The 24,737-nt window shown below is 54.8% G+C and overlaps 2 protein-coding genes across 9 annotated transcripts in view; one reads left to right on the forward strand and one right to left on the reverse strand.

The window, feature by feature from the left end:
* Positions 1-198: 198 nt before the first annotated feature.
* MPP1 (MAGUK p55 scaffold protein 1) lies at positions 199-20,238 on the forward strand. 2 transcript variants are annotated; one of them, XM_054839489.1, is made up of 12 exons: positions 199-471; positions 7,095-7,238; positions 7,589-7,667; positions 8,689-8,774; positions 10,016-10,084; positions 13,448-13,644; positions 13,919-14,025; positions 14,939-15,019; positions 15,623-15,703; positions 16,164-16,366; positions 16,993-17,067; positions 18,869-20,238. In XM_054839489.1, the coding sequence occupies exons 1-12, from the start codon at positions 370-372 to the stop codon at positions 19,043-19,045; spliced, it is 1,401 nt and encodes a 466-aa protein (XP_054695464.1). In that variant the 5' UTR covers positions 199-369; the 3' UTR covers positions 19,046-20,238. The 2 variants fall into 2 exon arrangements, with proteins under 2 accessions (XP_054695464.1, XP_054695465.1); XM_054839490.1 differs by lacking the exon at positions 16,993-17,067 and having other exon boundaries at positions 220-471.
* Positions 17,074-24,737, reverse strand: part of DKC1 (dyskerin pseudouridine synthase 1) — a 15,455-nt gene continuing 7,791 nt past the window's right edge. The window contains exons 12-16 of one of the 7 annotated variants that reach the window (XM_054839480.1): positions 23,950-24,053; positions 23,438-23,504; positions 22,567-22,725; positions 21,997-22,064; positions 17,074-17,211 (exon numbers count right to left, since the gene is read on the reverse strand). In XM_054839480.1, coding sequence (XP_054695455.1) covers positions 17,145-17,211; positions 21,997-22,064; positions 22,567-22,725; positions 23,438-23,504; positions 23,950-24,053 — 465 coding nt within the window. In that variant the 3' untranslated portion in view covers positions 17,074-17,144. Of the gene's footprint in view, positions 17,212-20,696; positions 22,065-22,566; positions 22,726-23,437; positions 23,505-23,949; positions 24,054-24,737 lie in introns of those variants that run through there. The other 6 variants (XM_054839484.1, XM_054839485.1, XM_054839483.1 and 3 more) reach the window with 6 other exon arrangements.

A 24,737-nucleotide genomic window follows, 5' to 3' on the forward strand; every position in this document is an offset into this window, starting at 1 on the left:
TCGATGCTGATGCGCCGCCAGTGCGGGGACGCCGTATGCCATCCGTTCCGTTTCTGGGACCGGCCCCGCCCCGGCATTGCCGGGCGCCAGCGGTTCGGCACCAACCAGGAACGCGGTGGGGGCCCAGCGACAACGCAGCACCCGTGAGGCGGCGCTGCCCGCGAGACCGGCCCCGGCCCTCCCCCGGCCGCCTGGCTCCGCCCGGCGCCGCACCGCCCACCCGCAGGCCTTTTCCCGCTGCCACACGGACGGAGCGTGCGGGGAGGGGCTTGGGGTGTTGCTGGAGTTGGGGCCTGGGCTGTGGGGTGAAGTCGGAGCGCTCTGCTGGAGCCAGTGGAACCGGCTGCAGCAGCTGGTGGCGGCAGCGGGATGACTCTCAAGTCGGGGCGCAGCGCCAGCGCCGGCAGCATGCGGACGGCGCTCTCCGACCTCTACCTGGAGCACCTCCTGCAGAACCGGGCCAAGCCCGAGGTGAGCGGCGGCTGAAGGGCAGCGCCGCCCTGCAGCCCCGATCCGCCCCCGCGGCGGCCGCGGCACCCCTAGGGAGAGCGCGCCTCTGCCCCCTCTGCCGCTTTCCCCGCCGAGGCCGGGCAGGGAGCGCTGGGGTACCCCCTCCGTCCCACGGCCCTTGTGTTCCCCCTTACCCGCGGGCCCTTAGCTCAGCAACCTGTGCCCAGCTCGGGTCCGGCACGGAGTCCCCGGAGGGTCCCCCTCCACCCCGTCCTTCCTGTACACGCAGCGGGGAGCAGGGCCCCTAAGGCCCGTGGTGGGCATCCAGGGTCGTGCCGTGTATGTGGCAGTGCATGTCCCCAACACCCCAGGAGCGGGGCTTAGCACTGGGGGACATGGGGTGCCTTGGGGGAATTGTCAGCTGTATGGCTGGCACAGCATGGCCGGGCAGGGAAGGAGCTGGGTGGAAGGGAGGAAGGCTTCAGCATCCTGCCATGGAGGAGCTTGTGCTTGTTTTGCTGCAAAGTTGTAGCTGGTCTGAACTGGAACTGCCTGTCACATGAGCTGATTCAGCTACTGAGCAACCTCCAGGTCCACAGCATGGGCTGAAGGGGGGCTGGTGGTGGGTCTCAGCCCCAGAGAAGGAGGATGCAGCCAGCCCGTCTCATACCTACCCCAGGCCAGGGAGTGGGCCAGGAGGGTTGCGTGCACCCCACCTCTAATGGGAGGAGAGCAGGCTGCACCAGCCATCTCTTCCCCAGCTAGTGTCATTTGGGGTAACTTGGGTGCAACCATGAGAAGGTCAACAGTTCTCAGTGCTAAGCAGCTGGTGCTTTGCTCCCAGCAGAGATCTTTGATTTTGAACAGGAGTCCCTGGCAGAGCTAGGGCATAACATGCCTGGGTTGAGGTTTTCTTGCAGCTGTGGGGAGCCTCTGAGAGCAGGGAGGAAATTTCCCTTAAGTGCTGTCCTTGGCCCATCCTGTTGGACACTACAGCATCCAAAAGAGGCTTGTCAGATCTGTCTCACACCAGTGGTTTGTGTGCTTTTTATGGCTCAACCCTGGCAGAGTGCTTTAAAAAAAAAAAAAAGCTTTTAAAGCAAAGTGCCTGCATTGGGCAGCTGCTGAGAGGAGCTCTCCCATGCCTCTGCCTGCAGGATCCAGGTAGAGGCCCTGCCTGGCTGCAGGCAGAGCAGGGATAAATCGCCAATGGCAGTGGGGCATGGAAAATGTAAGGAGCTGGCCTACAGCTTCCTAGTGTTATGGTATATTTATTCCAGTAAGGATAAAGAGAGAGATAGCTAACCAGGATCTGCTTGGGGCCTTCTAAGAGGATATCTGTAGGGTTGGCACCCTGCTGGGGTTACGTGTCCTGAGATTGCCAGTTGCTCATGTGCTCGTCCCCATGTCATGTGCATGCAGAGATGGTGCTGGCCCATGGTGGCTGTGGGCCCCTCTGTGGCACAGTAGGGACATCGCCCAGCAGCACCTCTCAGGAGGGTTGCTGGGTCTGTCTGGCTGCTCCTTGGCTGGAGTGAAGCAGGGTGGCCAGGAGGTTTCTCTTCCCCATTTCCTCTGGCAGAGCCATGTGCTGGTAAGTGCCGTCCTGTGTTCCTCCTGTGGCAGCAGGGCACGCAAACCCTTGGTAAGTGGAAGCCATGTCATTGCTAGAAAACAAGCCAAAGTGGAAGAAGCTGCTTGCCCTCTTCCCTTGAGCCCCCCCACATGTCTGTGTATTTTTTCCTTATCTCCCAACTGGCAAATACAGATTTACCAAAGAGGCGTGGGCTTTATTCCCAGCTGTGCACCTGGTTGGCAGGGTGACCTTGGGCATTTCCCCTTATCAGCCGTGACTCAGTTCCCCAACTGTAAAATGGGCAGCGAATGTGACCTTTGGGAGTCTGGTGGAGAAAAGGACTGGAGAGAGCTGAGTTGTAGGGTGCAGGGAAGACACTGTGCTTCCTTGTGGGTAGTGGTTCCCAGCATCCAACTTGCATCGGCTCCAGAACAGACTGAGGCCACGCAGTCCCCAGGGACCAAATCCTGAAATGACCATGGGCAAAACTAGCGGGTGAGAGCTGAGCAAAACTTCTGAACTTGACCAAAATGAAGTGGGAAGGGCTGGTTCCAACTTCTTCATCTCAAATCCATTTTGCTATGTTCCAATCTGTAATCGCTGCAGGGGAAAAGCCATTTTGCAGGGCTTGTTCTGGAAGGTGGGGATGGAGCAGCTGGGCAGCTGCTCAAGATTTCTTCTGTCAGTGTTGTGGTTTTACTAACTGTCCCTTGGAAGTGACTGGTTTCACAAACACATCTGGAAGGCTGCATCAGCCTTTTCTGGTGGGAAGATGATGCCTCAGCAAAACTGACTGTGCTCCCTTGAAAATCTGGCCCTTCTCCATTGCAGCACTCTGTGATCAGTGCGAGGTCATTCAGAACCAGAGGCATCTTCTGGCCTCCATGACTGCTTGTATTTCTCCTATTTCTCTGTTCCCACTGTGACTTGTTTGTGTTGCTGGGCCTTTTCCCAGTGTCAGCAATGTAATCCTGTTTAGTTTAAATGCTTTTTTTAAACCTGGATCATATTAATGGAAAGGGTCTTGGGTGAGGTTGCTCCTGCAGTTGTGCTGGCAGACCTGAGAAGGCAGTAGCCCTCAGCAGAATGCAGGGATGAATTACTTCTAAATGTCCGCATGGCTGTTGCTCCCCAGCCTGTTGGAGCAGCCCAAGAGCAACTCCTAAGCTCTTTTTATTATTATTATTTTTTAGTTTGTTCTTTTTACACATTGCTGTGTTTTTTAAGCTGTACTGAGACCATGATGCACACATCTGCTGGATGGTGGGGAGGCAAGTGTGGAACACTAGAGGGCAGGAGGAGAGGTTGCTGGGCCAGGACATCTCTGCACCAAATAGTGCCCCAGCCTCCCTGCACACACCCACAGTGATTATAATGTGAGGGATGATGATTCCTGGGGGAGCTGGGATTTTCTTGCTTGCTGTGGGCAGTGGAGCATGTCTCCCTGCTAGCTGAGAGGGCAGTCCTGTGGGATCCTGGCTTCAGGGTTCCCTCCTGCATCTGAGCTGCTGTACTTTGGGGGCCCGCTTGGCAAAGTCATCAGTCCTTTCTCCACGTGCTTGCCGGGGGGGGGCCCTGCTCTTCCAAGGCCACCTGATATTGAAGTCCCTCGGTTAGAGCAGCTAGGAGAACCCAGGAACCAAACCACCAAACGTGCCCTTTGCACTGTGGTGCTGCTTTCCACCAAGTGCTGCTTCAGCCACCTGCAAACAAGCTGCCCGGTTAACGTTTGATTTGCCTGGTGGCGTGCAGCCTGGATGAGCCAGCGCAGCAAAAGGAGCAACCCTGGCAGACAACGCTGACCCCTGGGGTCCTCGCCAAGGATTGCTCCACATTCACTGAATTTCCTGTTGGCAAACACTGCCTGGGGAGCTGGTCCCCTTCCCTCCACCCTGGGAGAGAAATCCAGGGTCTTGAGGAAAGTGCAAGCGGGAAGCTGCTCTTTGACCCGTGGAGCTGGTGGCTCCTCTGTGCACTGCCACCTGGAGCAGAATTTGTGCGTGAGGATTTGTACACTCACTAGCCAGCTGCAAGGTGGTGGGCAGGGCCGAGCAGCTCCAGTGGTGCCCAGCACCTAGCAGCCCTATTGCACAGCTCAACCCCTCAACCTCCTTGCCCCATGTCTCTGCCCCAAGGCTGGCCCCAGAAGTGACTCAGCCCGGGGCTATGGAGAGCCAGCAGTAGCTGGTAGCCACGAAGGAGGCTCTTAGCAGCACTTGCAGAGGTTTCCAGTGGAGCAGCACATAAATAGCAGGGTCTGGCCTGCTGCCAGCCATGACTTAAAAGGCTCTTGAGGTCACAGACTATGCTGGGCCAAACCAGCTGAGAGCGTGGCAGCTGCCAGGAGAGTGCAGGGTAGGTAATCTGGCTGGCTTACGTGCATGGAGCATGAGAGCTGTGCATGTCTCCTGCCTCTGGCTTCTGGATGCTGAACACCAGGGCTGGAATCTGCCACCCTGTGGGTCCTGGTCCTCCTTATGAATGTGGCATTTTCCCATCCCCATCCACCAGCTGCCCAGTGTGGTCAGCAAAAGCCCACGCCATCTCAGCATGGCACTGTTTGGGGCAGAACGAGTTGCCAGAGGTCCCTGCTGGGTTCAGAGCTGCCATCAAGTGACTGGTGGCTGTCCCCAGGCACAGCACTGAGTCTCTGGTGACAAGGCTTGCTTTCTGGGAGTCAACAGGGTGACAATGGTGCTGTGTCAGCTTCAAGGGCTGGGTGTTTTCTCCAGCTCAGTAAAAAACAAAGGTCAGGGCTGGGAAGCTCAGCTGGTGAGGATGGTGGGGATGGGAATTCCCAGCAGACTGTGCTGTGTCCTGGGTCATCAGGCTCTGCTGAGCCTAGAGGTTGAAGCCGGGGAGTGCATGGTGTAACACTTTCCCAAGGCATGACCAAGATAAGTGTGATTTGTGCTAACTCAAACCACCTCATGGGTACTTTGGCCTCAGGCAGGGCTGGGGAAGTTCCGTGTTCTCCTCTTCCCACTTGCTGGCTTGGCAGAGCCAGGACAGCCATCAGAAACCTAAGGGCCGGTTCTAGGCACCTGCACTGCTGGATCTCTCCCTCTGCACTGCTGGATCTCTCCCTCTGCACTGCTGGATCTCTCCCTCTGCCCTGCAAACAGCACAGTAGCAGCATGCCCTGCTGGGGCTGGCAAGCCAGGCTGGGGGTCTGTGGGTCGCTCTTATCTTCCACCCCATGAGTCCTTGGCCTGGGTGCTGCTCTGGGCTGGGATTCAGCCTCTTCCTCCATGTTTAAGCCATTGGCAGCCAGATCCACGCAGTTGCCTTTTTTCCTCTGAGGTTGGCTCTTTTAGAAGTAGTTGGCATCTTCCCTGTCACTGCAGCATGGGCACACGGCTCCCTGCAACCTTCCTGGCCACACCAGTGCTTTTTTGTTGAGGCTGTAACAGTGCCCATGCCTCAATGCTGGTCCGTCCAGCTCTGCCAGCACCTCTCCTGCTGGCCTGGCTAGCCCTGTCTCTGCCGCCCCTGCCTTTGGCCCCTTCCCTGCTTTCAGCCATTGCACAGGCCTGGGCCACTGTCTCAGCCTGGTAGCACTCTGGCACTTCCTTACTAAAGCTAATTTTGTTGTGGTTTAGTCCCATGGGTGCACCCCACCAGCAAATGCTCTTCACCCCAGTTGCACCTGCATGAACCTCCCCACAGCCTGGCTGGATCTCACCCCTTGGCAGCACAGGGCTGCAGCCTCTTCTCCACTCCAGGCCAGTTGCCTGCAGTGGGTGAGAGCAAGCCAGGACAGCGAGGTCAGGCTGCTACTTCCCCACCTGCTGACCCGGAGTCTTGAGGCCCAGTACTTGGTTGCATGTTGGCAAGTCAGTGTGCAGCGGGGAGGGGTGTTGGCTCTGCCTGGTTGGGCACGGTGTATCGCATTGCTGATGCAGGACTAAAGCCTGCAAGGACCTTGCTGTCTGTGGCTCCCAACCCAGGTGCTGCTGGGATGGAGGGTGCAAGCTGCTAACTGGGCAGGAAAGCTGGCAGCCTGGTGAGGAGTGGGGCAGCCAGGAGGGTTTGCTTTGCCTTGCAGGCTGGCGTGGAGATTTGAGCATGCTGAAAAGGCGGGTAGGGTCTGCAGGTCAAAGCTGACCTGGCTTTTGCTGGGTTTTTTTGCTAGCACTGATTTGGGAGAGGCTTGAGGGAAGTCCATTGCACTTGGGGCCAAACTGGCATGTCTGCAAGCTGTGCAGAGATGTTGCCCAGTGTGCCCAAGGGGTTTAACAGGACAGCACCAGGCTTTCTCAGACTGGGAGGTAGCAGCTCACTTTGCTGTGTCCCTGCTGCATGGCAGGGTGGGTTTGGAGATCTCTGCCCAGGACCCCACGTACCCTTCACCTACCCTGGTGCCAGCACCTGCTGGAGATGAAGAACAGACATTTCCCCATGGCTGAAAGCCCTTGGTTGGCTTTCTAGTGCCAGCCAGCATGAACTGGCCTGTAGCTGGGAGCTGGGGAAGGGAACGGGGAGTTTCTGGCTGGCTTGGGAGCATGTTGCCTTCAGTGCCTGGATGTGGACGTAGCCATGTTGGTTGCCCATTGACATAGAGGAGAAAAGGCTGAATTTGCAAACTGAGCTAGAGCAGAGTTCTCAGGGATGTTCTCAGGGGTGAGTCCTAAACTGCTCCATTCACTCAGTGAAGCTGTCCTGAGCTTTATGCTCTGCAACAAGCCAGCTGTGGGCCAAGTGCTGCTGCGACACACAAGTATTGTTTGGGACTCGCTGCTGCAGAAGATGATCAGCTGTGGCCTCTTTTGGCTTCTGCTACCTGTAACTTTTCCAAAGTTTTCTTGTCTCCTGTGTTTCCCAGGTTGGAAAACTGCAGATCAAGCCCACATCCATGTCTTCAAGGGTGAAGCTCTTTTGCTCTTTTTCTTTTCTTGCTCTTACTGTCCTCTCCTCCAGCATATGGGTCTCTCCTCCACTTGTGCCCCACCTGCGCCCCAGGCACCCTAACACAGTGGAGTAGCTCAGCCTCACAGTGGGGAGCTGGCACTCCCAGGCTCCATTCAGATGGAGTCCCTAAACCCCGTTCTTTGTTTTGCCCTGACAGGCCATCACTCAGTCCCCAAATGCCATGACTGAAGACATTTATACCAATGGCTCAGCAACTCTTGGCAGCCCGTCCTACAGCAATGGCCGTGAGGTGCGGAAGATACGCCTTGTCCAGTTTGAGAAGGTCACAGAGGAGCCTATGGTGAGAGCTGGCAAGATCCCAAAGCCTGGTAGCACCCGGGGGGGGGGGGGCAGAGAGGCAGGTAGAGCCTTGCCAGTGCGCTGGCCTTGGGGAAGGCAGGAGATCATTGGAGACTTCGGCCATGGGAAGAGGGTGCTAGATCCTGCCTCCTGCCTGGGGACCTGGAGTGAGCCCCAACAACGGGTGGTGATGCTTGTGCCGAGAGGAGCTGCAGCAGGCTGGGCTGGCCAAGCAGTGGGCTTCCCCCCAGCCACTGTGCAGCCCACCATGGACATGGGCCTGGAGAGGACTTTGCTGATAATGGGAGCTCTGCCTTCCAGTGAGCAGTCATGGATTTTCCTGCCTTCCAGGGAATCACGCTGAAGCTCAACGACAAACAAAGCTGCATGGTGGCCAGGATCTTCCATGGGGGCATGATTCACCGACAAGGTAATGAGGTCTTTATAGAGGCGGTGTATGGGGTGCACATCTGCAGCTGGTTTCTTTCTGTGCAGAGATAAGGCAGCCCCCCAGCACCGCAGGCTTTCCCCTGCGATGTGGACATCTGTGTCCGTTCCTCCACTGGGAATATGTTAAGAACTTAGGACTCGCTGGTCTCTGTGCATGGTTGTCATGTTAATACACTGGAGGCTTTAGGGAGAAATGAAGGATTGGGAGAAGGGCTCTCCCAAAAAGGAACTGGAGACTATCTGTCTCTATCTCATGATGGGGTCACTGTAATGAGAGATGGATCATAACCCAGAGACTGCAGGGGAAGTTCTTCCTATTCCTAAAGTGCACAGGTGGGAAAGGGTTGCTGTGGATTGGCTCTGCAGACCAAAAGAAGGTGCCAAAAGAAATAACTAGGTGCTGTTTTCTGGTTTTTGGTCTTACCAAGGGGGCATGGAAATGAGATGTTCTGTGATTAGAAGGGGCCCCTATTCCAGCCTTAGATCCAAGTGGGAAGTCTGAGCTTACCCCTGCCAAAATAACCCAGGAGCCATTCCAGTAATGTTACTGGAGCCTGATTTATAGCAGTATATCTGAAGCTGTGATCTGCCTAGGTATATAAACTGAAAACACACGAAGTCAAGAATGCTTAAGAGCCCTGTAGGGAGGCTGTCATTTGGCTTCAGGTGAGGTACTTGGGGTTGGGTTTGTGTAACTCTGAAACAGGTGCTTCAACCAGTCTAAAGTGCTGAAGGACACACAGTGGAAAGCAACCTGATGACCTTGAGACTGGATGAAGTGTGTGTATTGGGTGGAGGGGGAAGAATTCATTCCCCTTGTGCTTTAGTCCCATGTGCATAGGTGATGCATGTGGCTCCACAAGCATTGCCCAGGCAAACACTGCAGTGTCCTGGCCACAGCTTGTCCAGGGGGTTGGGAGTCTGGTGGAGCTGTGTAGTTTGGGTTTGGTGAGCAGCTGTTGTCTGGTCCTGCATTTTCATGTTTCTTCCGTTGCTGGCAGGCTCCCTTCATGTGGGTGATGAAATCATAGAAATCAATGGGCAGAGTGTGAGCAACCACTCAGTTGACCAGCTACAGAAGATGCTGGTAGGTATTTGTGTTTGGCAGGGCTGTTCCCCAGGAAGGACTCCTCTGGCCTGCAGATGTGCATGCTGACTGAGCATTCACCCCCTCCTAGATACCAGAGTGAACGCAGCTGCCTGCAGCAGGAGCCAGAGCCACTGTGCCAGGGTGCTGCAATACGGCCAAGCACTGGGTCTGTGTACACAGCCTTGGTGGTCTGCACTTGCTGCTTGTTTCTGACTTCCCAATAGCAGAAGCAAGGGCTGTTGGCTGGGTCCCTGACATGTGCTGATGGGGGTGTGGGGAGGTGCTTGGAAACCACCCTTGCTTGCCAAGGCTGCCGTGCAACTCCAGCCCAGGGGGTGGCTGCTCTTGCAGACCTGAGCTGTTCCTGCAGGTCACCTTGGTGCCATTTTCCTGCTGCTGAGGTCACAGTGATCCTGCCAGGCCCTTGTTAGAGACAGCTTTGGACAGGGTCTCAGGCCTGCCTTGGGCTCACACACTGAGGCCATCCTGATCCATGCCCAACATGTGGGACCTGGCCGGAGGGAGGTGGTGCTGGTGCTGAGGACATCCACTAGCAGCCTAAGCATGAGGCCTGGCCCTGCTGCAGTGCCACAGTCCTCTCCTGCCTGGTGGCAGGACATCCCTGCTCCAGACAGCAGGACTAAGTAGGAGCTTGTCTTTGTCTGCCTCCTGAGAAGAGCAGTTGGCCCAAGAGGCTCCTCCAAGCTTCCAAACATGGTTGTCCCCTTGGGACCATGTAGGTCTTGTGAAGCACATGGGGCAACAGTGTACCTGGCCTGTGGCATGCAAGACAGTGCTGTGTCTCTAATGTCACCGGGAGGGCAGGAGCAAGAGACCAGCACGGAGAAGACAGATGGAGGAGACCTGGCAGAACCAGCCTCTCCTCCCAGGCTCCTCACTGGGGCAGCCAGGCCAGAAATGATATAGATCTCCATGTTTGTTCTGGTGATGCTTAGCAGTGCTCACAGCTAGCCCCTTGTGGAGGTCTTGGTGACCCCGCTTTGGGATGGGACAAGCATGGCAAAGCTATGCTGCCATGGCTCTTAGCCGAGCCCCAGGAGAGCTGTTTGGGGCCAGGCTGTGGTGCCCCCCAGCATCACACCATGGCTGGGAGCATCAGGAGCCTTGCCTTTGCAGGTCCTGGCACTCAGCAACTCCCTGCACAGGTTGCTGCTGTCAGGCTGCCTACGGGCACCACCTCCTCCAACTCTTCTTTCTCCCCTTCCTTTGTTCACTAGAAAGAAACCAAGGGTATGGTCTCAATAAAAGTCATTCCCAACCAACAAAGCCGCCTCCCTGCTCTCCAGGTAAGTGCATGCTCCAGACCCGTGGGCTGTGCCAGGACATGACTGTGAAGCTGGGTGGGACCAGTGTAAACCATGGGGGACCAGCGCTGGGGAAGAGAGCTGTGGTGAGTGGGAAGAACAAGGGGATGGCTGCCTGGTCACCTTGCCTGAGCTGCTGGAGGATGAAGGGACCTGTCCTGTGGTTACATCACTGCAAATGGCCCCATGTGGATGTATTTACCCAGTGTGGATGTAGGAACATGGGCCTGGGATGCCTGAGCCACAGTGGTACATGTGTGCAGCGTCTGGTCATGGGAAAGCAGCAGTATGTGCATGCCAGGAAGCATGCGGGAGTTTCTTGCCACCTTCAGAGCTGTGGCCATAGATGTGGCACATCCCTGTTACGGGGCCACAGCAGCACCTCCAAGTGCAGCACTGGGCTCTTGCTGCTCCCTGCCATCACTGATACCACTGCATCAGCCACAAGGAGGGCGTCATAGGTCCAGATGCTGCCACCATGCTTGTGAGCAGTGAGTGGGAAGAAGGAAGGGGGGGGGGGAGGGGGGGGGGGAGGAAGGCAGTGCCTTGTGTCTGCTGCCTCTGCCAGGGTGGGGGTAATGTGCTGTGGCAGGGGCTGACACCTGCCTGGCTTTGCCTTTGAAACCCTGCTGTGGCCAAAATACTCAGGATGAGAGAGCTGCTTCCTCTGCCAAGACTTCAGTGCATGGTGCCTGGGATGCTGTCCTGTCTCCAGGTGCAGGAGCCAACCCCAGTGCAGCACCCATGTCATGGACAGGCAGGAGTGGGAGAGGAACTCCGAGGCAGAAGGTGGGGGCTGGATGGTTCTGGGATGGGCTGGGGGAGCCCCTGTCACCCTCCTTCCTTACCCAGAGAAGCTGAAGTTTCTGAACATGGTGGCAAGTGAAAACTGTCCCCATTTGTTGCTCAGCACATGTTGTCCCCATTCCAGCTCTATCAGCCTTAACCCCTGTCTACCCTTCCCTGCTGTCTGTCTGCCCTTCCTGGCTTGACCCAGCCAGCACCAATTGGCCAGGCCAGCTCAAGTGCCAGGGGAAAAGTCACCTCTGAGAACACAGTTGCTGGCTCACTCGAAGCTGGCTGTGGGCTCAGGGAAGGACACAGGGATAAACTCCTTCCCAGCAACATTTGTCCTCCCTCTTTCTGTATCCAGGGCTGTGGTGCTGTCTGCTTCCCAGAACGACATCTCATGGGCTGCCCATGTCTCTGCTTGTTGCAGTCCACTGCTGAGAGTGGACTTTTGATTTTAACTCCTGGATCCCCATGATCACCTTCATTTCAGGGTCTGGCAGGCAGGACAGTGCAAATCCTGGCATCACAAAGTCCCCTGCCGTGGCTTGCCCTGCAGCCTGGCAGCCAGCCACTTTGAGGTCAACTGAGGGTCTCTTGGGGCAGGTCTGCTTGGGAGGATCCTAATGAGGAGAAGCACTGAGCACTCGAGCTCTCCAGGTCACCTCCAACCTGTTCCCTAGTGCAAACTGCAGCCTTTTGACTTTAAAGACCAGGGTTTCTCATGCTGGAGCCTGCTCAGTACCTGGGCTTTCAGCCCCAGAGAGGGGGCTGGCAGCAGGCAGGCAAATAGCTTGCATTTGGGGCCAGCCCTTTGCAGCCTGTGGATGATGCTTGGAGCTGACTAATGCTAACTCCTAATTAGCCTAAGGGAGAGTCTTTCCAAAAGTGACCTGGCTGTGTCTGACTTGGGGTACCAGGACTGTGGCAGCAGAGGGCTCCAGGCAGTTGCCTGGGCAGTGCTTGCTGTGTGTTGATGACCAGCTTCCTGGTGCCAGAGAGTGCTTTCAAAGCAAGCATCAAGTCCTTATCCTGAAAGGAGATGCCACTTTTGTTGTTGTCCATTGTGAGAGATCTCATGTCACAGCTTGATCCATATGCTCTGATTTTCTGGCAGTGAAAGGGAACCATGTTTGTGTCCTGCTGGCCCTGTGCCTTCAGCAGCACTGCTGAAGAACATACTGTGGGAAATTAATGTGGAACAAGGAGCATGGTCTACCCTACCCAGGGTCCAAGGACAGGACATAGGCATCACCCCATGTGACTCCTTTGGCCACTTGCTATGTGCTGTGTTTCTGGGATAAGAAAGATACGGTTGTGCTCAGGGGAAGCACAAGCACATGCACAAGCATGAGGCTAGGTCCGATAGTGCTGTTTCCCCTGCAGAAGGATCTCCTGTGGGTGGCATGACTGCTGGGCAGACCCAGGCATGCTGCTGGCTCTGGGCCAGCACCCTCCTGAGTGACCACAGAAGTCACAAACAATGGGGAGCACCATGACTTGTGGGAGAGCCTGCAGGATTTTGCACCATGACTAGGGGCTCCCAGCAGCCTCAGGCCCACAGGACAAAAGAAAAAACCCAGGAGGGGAACAAGGGCAATGTGAGGTCTGTGTTTAGCCACAGCCTTATTTTATTCCCTAAATCCTGCCTTTCACTCCCCATCCTCCATACCCTGCCTTGGCTTTGCCCCCACCCTAGTCCTGACCTGGTTCTGATCTTAGCGGGTACACTGGCCAGAGACAAATTGCAGCTGCAGCAGCGTTTCAGACAAGAAACCATTCATCCAGGCACCAAGAGCAAGTGGCAGTGCAGAAAAAAGCTGGGTGCACATGCATGGTCTGCCCTCCTGGGGATAGGTGACTCTCATCCATCCTGTTGCTGACAGCCTGTTCTTCCTGAACAGCCTTCCTGGAAAACAAGGTCCACATGCAAAAGCCATATGCCATTTCTCTCCTGACCTTGCAATGACACTCGAGGGCAGCGAGAGCCCAGGGGCATCCAGTGTGCCTGCTGGCTTCAGGAGGGCTTTGAGGCCAGGGGGAGGCAGTGGGGTGGGCTGCCCCAGTGGGAGCAGGTGCTGTAGACTCCCTCCCAAAGAGCTGAGTGAACAGAAGGGAAAGGCCGCTTTCCCCACACCTTCCTGGTCTTTAGGGCTTCCTCAGCCCCAGAAGAGTGGCACAGTGGCCTGGAAAGCAGCAGCTTGTTTCCGGTTGCAGCTGTGATGAACATATTGCAAGAGTAGCTGATGCTGAAAAGGCCAGGACAGACCCAAGGAGAAGGACTTTTCACTGGCTCCCAGTAGGACCAAGATGCCATCCTCCTCCCTCCCTCACCCACCAGCACATCTCACTGCAGCTCTGTGCTCAAGAGCTTCCCCCCTCATGGGGCCTGGAAAGCAGCAGGGACTGGGGTCCCTGTTGGAGCAGGGACCTTGTGCCTGGAACCAGCTCTGCAGTCACTGCTGGGGGATGCAGTGGGGGGCCAGGAGCTGGGTATGACCAAGTTCAGCCACCCTGCATGGCCACGCTGACTCTGGCCCACTGTCTCTTTTGCAGATGTTCATGAGGGCACAGTTTGACTATGACCCCAAAAAAGACAACCTGATCCCCTGCAAGGAAGCAGGACTGAAGTTTCATACTGGTGACGTGATTCAAATCATAAACAAAGATGACAGCAACTGGTGGCAGGGCCGGGTGGAGGGCTCCTGCACTGAGTCAGCAGGACTCATCCCTTCTCCAGAGCTGCAGGAGTGGTAGGTCCCTGTATTTGGCCAGAAGGGCTGGATCTGGGAGTGGAAGTGGGAACAGGGACCATGTGCTACCAGAGCGTGACCATGCTGGGTAACACTAGTGTTACTGCTGGGAAAAGGAGGCAAATGTCCCCTTCATCTGCCACAGGGTGAGCCTTTACCTGTCCCAGCAGCTACCCTGCTCCTTTTTCCCTTGCACGTCTGAGGGACAATCCCACTGCTCCCCCAAGGCTTAGAGTGACAGCTGGACCATGGTGGTGCCCTCCTCTCTTGGCAGGCGTGTGGCGAGCATCACCCAGTCCAATCAGAGCGAATCCCCGAGCTGTAGCCCCTTTGGGAAGAAGAAGAAGTGCAAAGATAAATACCTGGCTAAGCACAGCTCAAGTAAGTGTGAGCAGGGCAATGGGCTCCATCCCTAGCCCTCGCCAGCAGCAGGGGCTGCTGCTCCATGGGAGTCAGACCAAATGGCCCAGCTGTGTTGGCAGTGGAACTTTGGGAGGATATCCCACAGCTTTTTTGAGTCCCTTCTCCAAAGTCCTCATATCCCTCAGGTGGCCACAGCTTGTCCCCATGCAGCTTTGTAGTGCATGAGGCTGGGGCTGCCTCACATGGGAGCCAGGCACTGAGCTCCCATGCTCTCCTGTGGTGACAATCCTTGGCACTCGGGCCCCGAGTTCCTTGAGAAGTCAGGCTGCCGGGCCCTCAAACACCCACAGGCTGCTGAAAGCAGGACAGGTGGTGGCCTTGCTGCTTTTCAGCAACTGGGGAGCAGCCCAAACTGCTCCCACATCTGCCTTGTCCCTGGTGGGGCAGGGAGCCTGCCCCCTCAGCTGCCCATGCAAACACCCCATGCTAAGCATGTCCTGGGCTGGCAAAGGCGAGTGCCTGAGGACATACTGGCTCCTTGCCCAGTCTGCAGCTCCGATCAGCAGTAAACAAGGCTGTAAATCAGCAACATAAAGCTGCTCCAGCAACAAGCTCCCTGCAGCACCCTGCCACCTCCCCACCCAGCTCCTACTGTCCTGAGCAGAATTACTGAGGGAGAACAGCATTGGTTTCTTGTTCTGCAGCTGCTGGTCCAGCTTCCCAGCATCCCCTCTGTACCTCATGTGGTGCTCGTTGCTGAGGCTGCAGCCCTTTTCCCCAAGCAGCCAAACAGGGACAAGCTCCCAGCCCAGTCCTGATAGCTCCCTCCATTTTGCCTGAGGACCTGGCTTCAGTCTGACGTCCACACTGTCCTGCTGCTGTGGCCAAGCCAGCTGTGAACACTCACTGTCTCATTTCTCCTTTGCCCCAGTTTTTGACCAGCTGGATGTGGTTTCATATGAGGAGGTGGTGAGGCTGCCTGCCTTCAAGAGGAAGACTCTGGTGCTCATCGGTAGGTCCTGCCCCAGGCATCCTCCGCAGCGCAGGGGCTGCACGTGGTGGGTCATGGAGGGAACCCGGACTGGGCAGGCTGGGGCGGCACTGCCCTTCAAAAACCTAGCAAGCTCTGGAGAGCATTTCTGCCTGTAGCGGTTACCAAGCAGGCTGACCTCCTCCATGTGGCATTGTGCATGGTCTGCCACCTGCAACACTGAGGTAGAGTTAATTCAGGAGTTATCAACTCCTAAGTAGTTTTATGGATAATTTTTACTAAAAGCAGTGCTGGTCTGCACTACTGCACCAAAGCATGCACTCCCACACTGTGGGTGCTGAGCACTTGTTGGTAGACCTTATGGGCATGGGCAGCCCAGCCATGCTGGCTGCTCAGCAGGCACCGCTCCCATCTCCAGATGGTGCTGGAGGTGAGCGTGCCCAGGGCAGGGAAAGCCTCTTCCAGGCCTGGAAGACACCACGGACCAGCTCAAAAAGCAGATCCTGGGCAAGGCCCCAGGAGGTCTGCACCTTTCCTCCAACCCAGAGCTGCAGAGGAGCCCCCAGCATCTCCTGCCAGGCTTCTCTGAACCCAGCTCCAGTGTCCATCCCCCCTTCTCTGCAGGGGCCAGTGGCGTGGGCCGTAGCCACATCAAGAATGCTCTGCTTAGCAACAACCCGGAGAAGTTCATGTACCCACCTCCATGTAAGTACCTAGCCAGGGTGGAGGGCACAGCACAGGGCGTATTTCCTCTCACCTCTCTCCTTGAGCCAGGACCTTTTGACAGCAGATGGGAGGTATTCCTCCAGTGCCACCAAGCCACTAGTGTCAGAGGCCACCACACAGGGCACTGGAGGGCCTCTATGCCTGTTGTTCCATGGGCTGAACCTACCTACAGATGGCTGCTACCACTTGCATTGCAGAGATACCTTACTCTTCAGCTGCCAATGGCTCTCCTTGGGCTAGCTGAGTTCCCTGCTTGTTCCAGGCAGGAAGGAGTTGAAAGGGGATTAGTACTGCCTAGTGTTGAGGTACACCACTCCATGCCCTAGCCCCATGCTCAGAAAGGGAAGGCGGGATGCCCAGGTCACCCAGAGCAGAAGCTGCCCACTCCACTCCCTCATCCTTCTGGGGGCTAGCACTCACCATCTCCCTCCTTCCCCAGACACCACGCGCCCCCAGAAGAAGAATGAGGTGGACGGGAAGGACTACTACTTTGTTACCACTGAGGAGATGACCCGGGACATTTCAGCCAATGAGTTCCTGGAGTTTGGAAGCTACCAGGGAAACATGTTTGGCACCAAGTTTGAAACCGTGCACAAAATCCACCAGCAGGACAAAGTTGCTATTTTAGACATAGAGCCCCAGGTAGGGAGCAGGGGAAGGGGTGGGCAGGATGGGGGCTGCCACAGATTGAACTACCTGTGTGCTGGCTGTGACTGTCCCTGCTTTCCCCAGTGCACTGCCCACCTGCCCTTCCCAAAGGAAAAAGCCAGGGAGTGGCTGGCTGGGGTGGCATTTCCATTCCCAAGACATGGTGCAGTGAGGGTATTCCCCGTCACAGCATGCACCTGGCTGTGACAGCAAGGCCAGCACCAGGCTGCTGTGGGAGTGGGGGTGCAGGGCCAGCACAGGCTCTGCTCAGGGACCCTTTCCCCTCTCCAACATCAAGCATGTGGGCACCACTTTGCAAAGTGGTGGTTGTGTCCAGTAGCTGGCCCAGAGCAGGGCTGGGGAAGCCCTTATGTCCTCCCCCATGAAGTGCAGGGGAAGCCATGCTGGGACCCCTGCTCCAGCTTTACCCACCTACCCTCAGGCTCAGGGGTCCACCCAGAGATCCCATCGCCCCAGAGTAGGGGTGGCCCCTTTAGCCCATCACTGCATCACAGGCACCATCACACCCTGGATGGTATGGGGTAGCAGTGCAGCTGGCTGCACCTTTTCCCACCCTAAGGAATGGCCACGCTCTGGTAACTACACCCCTCTCTTCACAGACCCTGAAAATAATCCGCACGGCTGAGCTCTCCCCATTCATAGTCTTCATTGCCCCAACAGACAAGGCAGAGCAGGTGAGTGGCAGGGCACCAAGGCAAAGTCCCCCTCTGGCTGGGCTTGCAGCAGCCCAGGGATCTCTCCCTGCTCCACATCAGCTTCTTCCGTCAGCACTGATTTTTTGCAGTCCAGGAGCGCAGGGCAACTTCCTCAGCCCAGACCTGAGAAACAGGAATTGGTGACTCCTGAAGCCGTAGACTCTCTCCCAGATTGACACCCCCCGAAACCATCATCCCTGTAGCCTAACAAGCCACTAACATGTAGTGGGATGCACAGCCCAGCACAAAGGGCTGTCTCCTGCTGCAGTAGTGCTGCAGAACAGGAACATTTATCCTGCCATGAACTATGCAAATGGGACACAAAAACAGCAGCTCCTTTTTCTTTGCCTCATTAATACGCTTATCCCTCCAAAATTAGGATGAAAGCAGTACTGATGCCACAGTTAACTCACACAGCACCAAGCACTGCAAGGCTGGCAGCCACATGCTGCCACTTCCCAGGAAGCCCCCACAGGGAGCAGCACTGCCTCCTACCCTGCCCTGCTGCAGCCTGGACCAGCTTCCCTGAGGACTAAGCTCCACAGGGATACAGAAAGCAATGGGACAACAGGAAAACCCACAGAGCTCTGCTCCTCCTGGACTCATGGCCAGTCAAGGCCACTTCTCCCAACCCATTCATTTGGGGTTTGTAAAGCTTAAAACACAGACAGTTTGCAGGGAGGGTATTTATGCAGCCTTCAGAGCAAGCATTGCACAGGCATTCAGAAGCATGTTAACCTGCAGAGGATTGTAAAGCCAGATGCAGCAGGCTAAGGGGGGCAAGTGTCAGGGCAGGAAGGGCAGTTAGGCAGCCTGCTGCCCCCACATCCACGCTCCCATCACCCACCACAGCCTCCAGAGGAATTAACTCCTGCCGCAGTGGGCAGGGCCCACTGGTGCAGACACTATATATAGGTAGCTGCCACAGCTCCATTAACTGCTTACTAGAAGGGATGCAGCAGAGCCAAAACGTGACCCAGCAGAGCTCACGTGACCCAGGCAAACTGCTTATTGCTCTCCCTTCTCCACTCCCCGGAGCTGCCAGGCAACACGTGGCGCTTTGCAGCACACACAGCACCCCAAGCTCATTTCCCCCCTGCCCAGGCACAGAAGTAGGGAGCCGCTTGCATTTCAAGCACAATTAAGGAGATATGTGGAAATCAGTCTGGAATTTGCTGTTGAGGGCACAGCTGCCCAAAGGGACACACTCCTGGGATGCCCTTGCTAGCTGGGGAGCTGTGCAGACAAGCCACAACAGCAGGAGGGGGCAGGTAGCTTTGCTTTTACTATGAAGAATTTAACTCTATCCCAGCCAAAACCAGTAGGAGGAGGCTGGTACAGCTCTGCCAGACAGCGTTCTGGTCAGAAGCCAGTGGAGAGGGACCATCATGCAGGGATCTTACCTTGAAACCACCCTTAGGCCTTGAGCTGGCTACACTGCATAGCATAGTAATGAGCAGCCTGCTGCTCGGTGAACCTTTTCCTCCCAGGGAGCTGCCACAAAGCATTTTAAGAATAAATACAAGACCAAGCAGGTCTGGCCTTACTCTAGCAAGTAACCTGATCCTCTCAGCATTAAGTAAAAGCCCAGCAAAATGCCCACGCTCCCAGAGATCGCACAACAGCTCCTAGCTTGTAAGACAAGCTGCACGGATGCTCTAGGCTCTGATACTTGGCAACCACTTGAGTTGTTTTGGTGGTGGGAAATTTGCCTGTTGGGGTGGGCTGTGAAATTCCCCTCCTCCCCAGCTTCCTGAGCACTCTCTCCAATTTCTTACAGTCAGAGGCTTTGCAGCAGCTCCAGAAGGATTCAGAGAGCATCCGGAGCAGATATGCACACTACTTTGACCTCTCACTGGTCAACAACGGGGTGGAAGAAAGCCTCCAGCTGCTGCAGGAAGCCTTTGAGCAGGCCTGCAGCTCTCCACAGTGGGTGCCCATCTCCTGGGTCTACTGAGAGGGCATCCCACCCCACCTGCTTCCCATCAATCATTCTGCAGCCATGGAGAGAAGCTGTCTCCTCAGCTTCCCCTGATCCACACACAGCACAACTCCCTTCCTCTGCTGCTCCACAAACATGGTCTCAATTGGCTGACATACACACGCAGGGTCTCCAGATTTCCTCTCCCAGGGGAACACAGGGCAGGGTCTGCCGAGGGGATGGCCACCTCCTGTGGTACTGCAATGCACTGCTAAGTTAGTGGCCACAGCAGAGCCCAGGGCACCATCAGCTCAGAGCATAGCTCCCCATCTTACTGGGCAAGGGAAGGCACAGTCCTGCTGTAGCCACCAGCAGATCTTCTCTGCATCAGTCCCAAGGGAAGTGGTAGAGCAGGGCCTTTCCAGGCAGATGTCCCCTGCCATCGCAGGAATGCACGCTGTGCCACAAACACCTCAAAAGCCTAGCTGGTGTACACAAGGCTTCAAGGAAGCCCACAGCTTAGGAGGCTTCACACAGACCACACCACAACTCCTACATCCAAGGGTTTCCTCTCACAAAAGGGGAAAGGCAGAAAAAGGCAAGCGTGGATTCGATGAAGGTGGGGTGCAGCACATCACCCACAGGCAGGTCTCACCCAGTGTTCTGAGGTTTGAGTTTTCTGATTCACCCTGTGCAACTGTAGTTGTAAAACCTTGCTATATTTAAATTCTCACTATGCAGCTTGGATTGTTGCCACCTGGCTGGAGAAACTCAGCAGCAGCTGAGGAAGTCCCACAGACCAAACCCCAGAGGGACCATTCAATAGGTAAATTAGATACAGCCACAAGTATCTGTTGCATGCAGTAGAAACAGTGTCTCTAACAACGACCATCCACGCATGTTTTCCAGAGTCTAGCGTGTCTTGCACTCTATGCGAACATAAAAGCCACCCACACAAAGGGGTTCCTTCTTCTGCAGGAGTGTACTGACACACAAGCCCCACCCTGGCCGTGTCCAGGAAGCATCACCATGGCTCCTGGGCAAACCATAGCCATCATTTAGGTGAAAGAATCTCATTTATGTGTTCAGCAGTCATCTAGGGGAAAGGGGAAGGGGGTTAAGAAGTCTTGTGCAGTTTTTTAAGGATGCTAAAAATCTGTTGATGTGCAATCTTCATTCTGATCCACTGCAGGGAAACAATGAGCAGCAATAAACATGCTGAAACATTACCATGACTGGTGTTTTACCTCTTAGGCTTAGCACCTGCTCACAGCTGGAAGGCTGTTCCCCCCTCCCTGACCCTAACACACTCAAGGTTAGGCAGGCCAGGACCAAACAGTCCCTCCAGCTACCATCAGACTTCTCCAGCAGCTCACTCCAGCACAAAGGAGGAAAGAGAGCACCCATCTTCAAGGCACATACCCCAGTGGCTTTTACAGAAGTGGAGGGTAGCCCCTAGGCACCTGTGAAGTCCTCACCAGCAACAAAGGCCCCTGTAGTGAAGATCCATGTCAACCACTTCTCTGCACCAGCAGCTTCTTCAGGAGAGCAACACAAAGTCTGAGCAGAAGGGGCAGCTGTTTACCTGCCCAGCTGCAGCATGCACATGCATTAAGCTGCCTCTCCTCCCCATGAACAGACCACTGACCTCTTATAGGAGCCAGATGAGCAAGCAAATCACCCATTCAAAAATAGGGCTTTTATTTTTATGTTAAAAAAAAGAGTAAATAAAAATGGACTTTTTTCTGCTCAGGTTTTGACAGCCACCATCTGCTGGCCCCACTGCCTGCGTGTATTTCTAGCATTGGAAGGGAGAAAAGTCAGACGGTTAAAACAAAAGCAATGCACAAGGCTAAGGCAAACGTTACAGAATCTCTGCAAGGATGAAGCTCAGAACAAAGCAGCCTAGATTCTTCCCCATTAAAAGGGGCTAAAATCCTGGCACAGCACTATCCCTGTGACAGACGGGAGACCTCCTGCCCCCCGTGGGCCAGCTCAGATAAGGAAATTAGGACAAGTCTTTCTGAAACCACTCAAGGCCCACATCCAGTGTCCCTTGCAGAGCTGCCTCTAGCCAAGCTTTTCCTCACGAGCACTCCGGTCCCAACAGCGCTTTAGAAAAGCATACTGGCCAGTTGCCTTCTCGTCACTTTGCTTCTGCCCTCCAGCAGCATCCTCGCTTTGAGCCTTCAGAACATACCAGATATCAAAACCAGGGAAGGCAACTGAAAGTGCTGCAGTCCCATTCCAACAACCGGGTAAAGAAGAGCAAAGAGCCAGCAAGAGGTACAGACTGACAAGGTCACTGGGGCACTGGGTCTGGGGATCAGCCAACAACTAACAAGCAGATCCCCACACTATAAAGCGAAAAGCAGGTATTTAATGTTCTAATCCTTTTATCACAAAGTTTAAAAAGTACTGAAGAATATCTGGGTGGACTATATGATCTCATCAAGCCAAGCATATGGCCAGGTTAAAACAAACCAGAGCCCTTCAAATAACTGATTTGACTGTCCCCATTGAAACAGGCCATGACAAAGCCAGTCCACCAGACACCAACACATTCTGCGACTGTAAGGTAACAGCTCCAGCCTTGGAAGAAAATGAAGAAAGAGGCAGAACAAGAGGGGAAAGAAATGTTATTCCTCCCTCTCAAGGTGAAAACAGAGACACTAAGTAAAAGCCAGGAGCTGCAGCTTCCCTGACGATACCACTTCTATTGGCATCATGGTGTTCAGCTTTAAAGAGCAATCCAGTGCAGGGGCAGTCAGGCACCCTGCTCCTCTGGCAACCCATAAAACAGGATGAGGGGTACCTGAGCAGGGCATATCCTGGGCAAACGCACCCACTCACTTGTATACATAGCAGAAAAGGAACTTGGAACTTGTTGGCCCCTCTGCCACACAGCCAGTTCTCTTTCTCAAGACCTCAAACTCCTCCCTCCCTCCTGATGAGGTCGCCTGCTTTGGACAGATCCAGTAGCTTACTCTGAGCTCTCTTCTACTTCCTTTTGTTTCTTCTTCTTCTTCTTCTTCTTGCTGCTGGTCTCGCTGGTCTGTGAAGAGGTTGGAGAGGTCAGGAAGGAATCAAAAAGGAATCGCCCACTGCTCATTTCAGGAGGAACAGTCCCACTCCAGACAGTGCAGGCTCCTTATGGCCGCAATCCTCCCTCACCACCATACAAGCACACTGACTGTATGCCAGCACCATACCAGGCACCATCCTCCTACCAGGGCCCGTAACAGGGCACCAGAGCACAGAGGTGGTGTGGCAAGAATGTGTACCCACCAACTGCCCCAGGGCACAGATGACTGCTCATCCCATCCCTGCCCCACTGCAGATCCACCCCCACAAGCATCACCTGTCCGATCTCCCACCACCCTCAGTAAGTTCAGTTTACAAATGCACCTACACAGACATCTTTCTCTGCCTGTGGGAAGCCTGGCACTTCAGGGACATGCACAAACAGAATGTTGATATGTTTATCCTGCAGGTATTAAGGAGAGACAGCAATCTCTCCCATACTTGGGCTACCATAGCAGCACCCAGTTACATACCACTTCTAATTGCTCTCCCCCACTCTCAGCTGCCTCTTTGGCCTTCTTCTCTTTCTTCTTCTTTTTCTTTTCCTTTTTGCTCAGCTCCTCTGGTGGTGGGGTGGCAGGGGATGGTGGAGTCACAGTCTCTTCACTTTCACTCTCCAACTCTCGTTTCCTCTGTTAGGGGAACACGTTGAGAGACATGCCATCTTCCAAAGGAGCTCAACTGATAGGAAAAGTTTGCAAGCCCGTTGCAACTATTTTGCCTGATTCAATCATACTTTGCAGTTAACAATGCTTTCAGCAGGACTGCCAGTGGTCCCCTCCAGTACACATCGTCTAGGATTTGCTTCTGCCAGAACTGCACCCTGTATTTCTTAGTGCTTCCTGTACCCCGAACACTCCACTGCTGCACCCTTCCAAGTGCATGCACAAGCCCTGACTTAGGGAACTTTAGATGCAACTCTTGCATGGACATTTCTGCAACTGTCTGTAGTCTCCAGAAAAGTTCTGTGGCACAATTAGCCTCCATTGTGGCTTCATACAACATATTTCCTTGGATGCTGCAGCTTGTACACCACATGTGGTGTACAAGCTCCTAATTTTCATACTGTGCTTACAGGATTTGCATCCAAAGTACAACATCCCAGACACAAACACCTGGAGGTAAGGTCCTAAACAGGTCACCCTGCAGCTAGCTAATGGGCCATGCAACCACACCACACATTGGGGCACTAGGCTCCCAGAATATGAAACAGCTTTCCCTGGAAAGCAACTAAAGCAGCACACAACCAGCACCTGATACCAACTGCCTAAAGGAACAGGCACATAGCCACTCTTCATTAGTGCCCAACCAACCTTAAAGCCAGAGAGCCCTAACGGTACTCACTTTTGGAGCCCTCTCCAGCTCTGAAACAGCTCGGGGAACAGCAGCTGCCTCTTTCTTGGAAGCATCCCTGAAAGAGAAGGTGCTCAGGCTGAGCAGGACAGCCGCTGCCTCACACTGCTCTGTGCAAGTACAAAGCCCCGTTCCCCTCGCAAGGACTCCGTAACCCATGCCAGGCCCTGGGTGGGGAGGCTGGTGTGGGGAAGACCTGCAGCCTGTACCAGGGCCAGCTGGGCTGTGCAACAGCAAGGCCTCCCCCATTTAATTTAGCAGACTGACTCCCTCTAAAACCACAAGCACAGGCTAGAAAGGGATAACTGTCTGCTCAGGACCTTTCCCTCTGGTGCTGCCTGCTAGCAGCATGTTCCCTGGGACTGCAAGAAATGCATCCCCATGGGTCCAGACAGCCTTGGGCCAGGTCTAACATGCTCCAAGCAGAAACAGCAGCACCCAGCCCAGCCCTCACTGCACAGGGCCCCCCTCTGCCCACCATGCAGGAACCACACACCATGTACCTGTAATCCACATATTCCTTCTTCCAGGAATCCGGCGTGCTTTCATTAGGCTTTCCATGCTTATCTAGCAGACCCTTCTGGATCATCATCTTCTTTTGACTAGCCTGACAGCAATATGCAACAAGTCAGACTGCAGCTCCAAGGAAGAGAAATCCTCCCTGGGCCTTCAGCCACTCAGCCTAAGAGGAGGTAATCCAGGAACAAACCAAGCCAACAACTACAGTGTTACCAATTTAACACTTCTCCAAGGACCTTCTAACAAATCAAACAAAACCATCCCCAGCACAGCAGCCTACAAATCTCAGGCAGGATACATCTTCATTGGTAAATAAGCGCTAATTTGTGGTGGAAGTGACAGCAGCAGAATAAGATGACTCTGCACATCATGGAGCTCATATCTTTGACTGGGTCTGTCCAGCTTAATGACCTGCTGCATTTCAGCTGAACCATTCCAGTTGCAAATGCAAGGCTTTGCTAAAGACTCCAAGATGCTTCAACTGGCACACATTACCTCACATGCACAGATGTGCATGCATCCCCGCAGCTTTCTACATTTCACCTGAACTACAGGAACAGAATAAGCCACAGCAACTTGACAGAGTTTTAAGTTTGAGCTGCATCACTCACCACTCTGGCTGCAGTTAAGCTAGCACTTCTGACTTGCTGATTTCCATGACTACCACATGCTTGAGATGGGAGAGGAATCCAACAATGGGTGCTCCCACTGCTCCTGTCCTTCAGGCACAATATACTGTTTCGCAAGACAGTTTGCACTTTGGCACTGTTGC

The sequence above is a fragment of the Grus americana genome, chromosome 12 (genome assembly GCF_028858705.1).
Source record: "Grus americana isolate bGruAme1 chromosome 12, bGruAme1.mat, whole genome shotgun sequence".
NCBI classification, from domain to species: Eukaryota; Metazoa; Chordata; class Aves; order Gruiformes; family Gruidae; genus Grus; species Grus americana.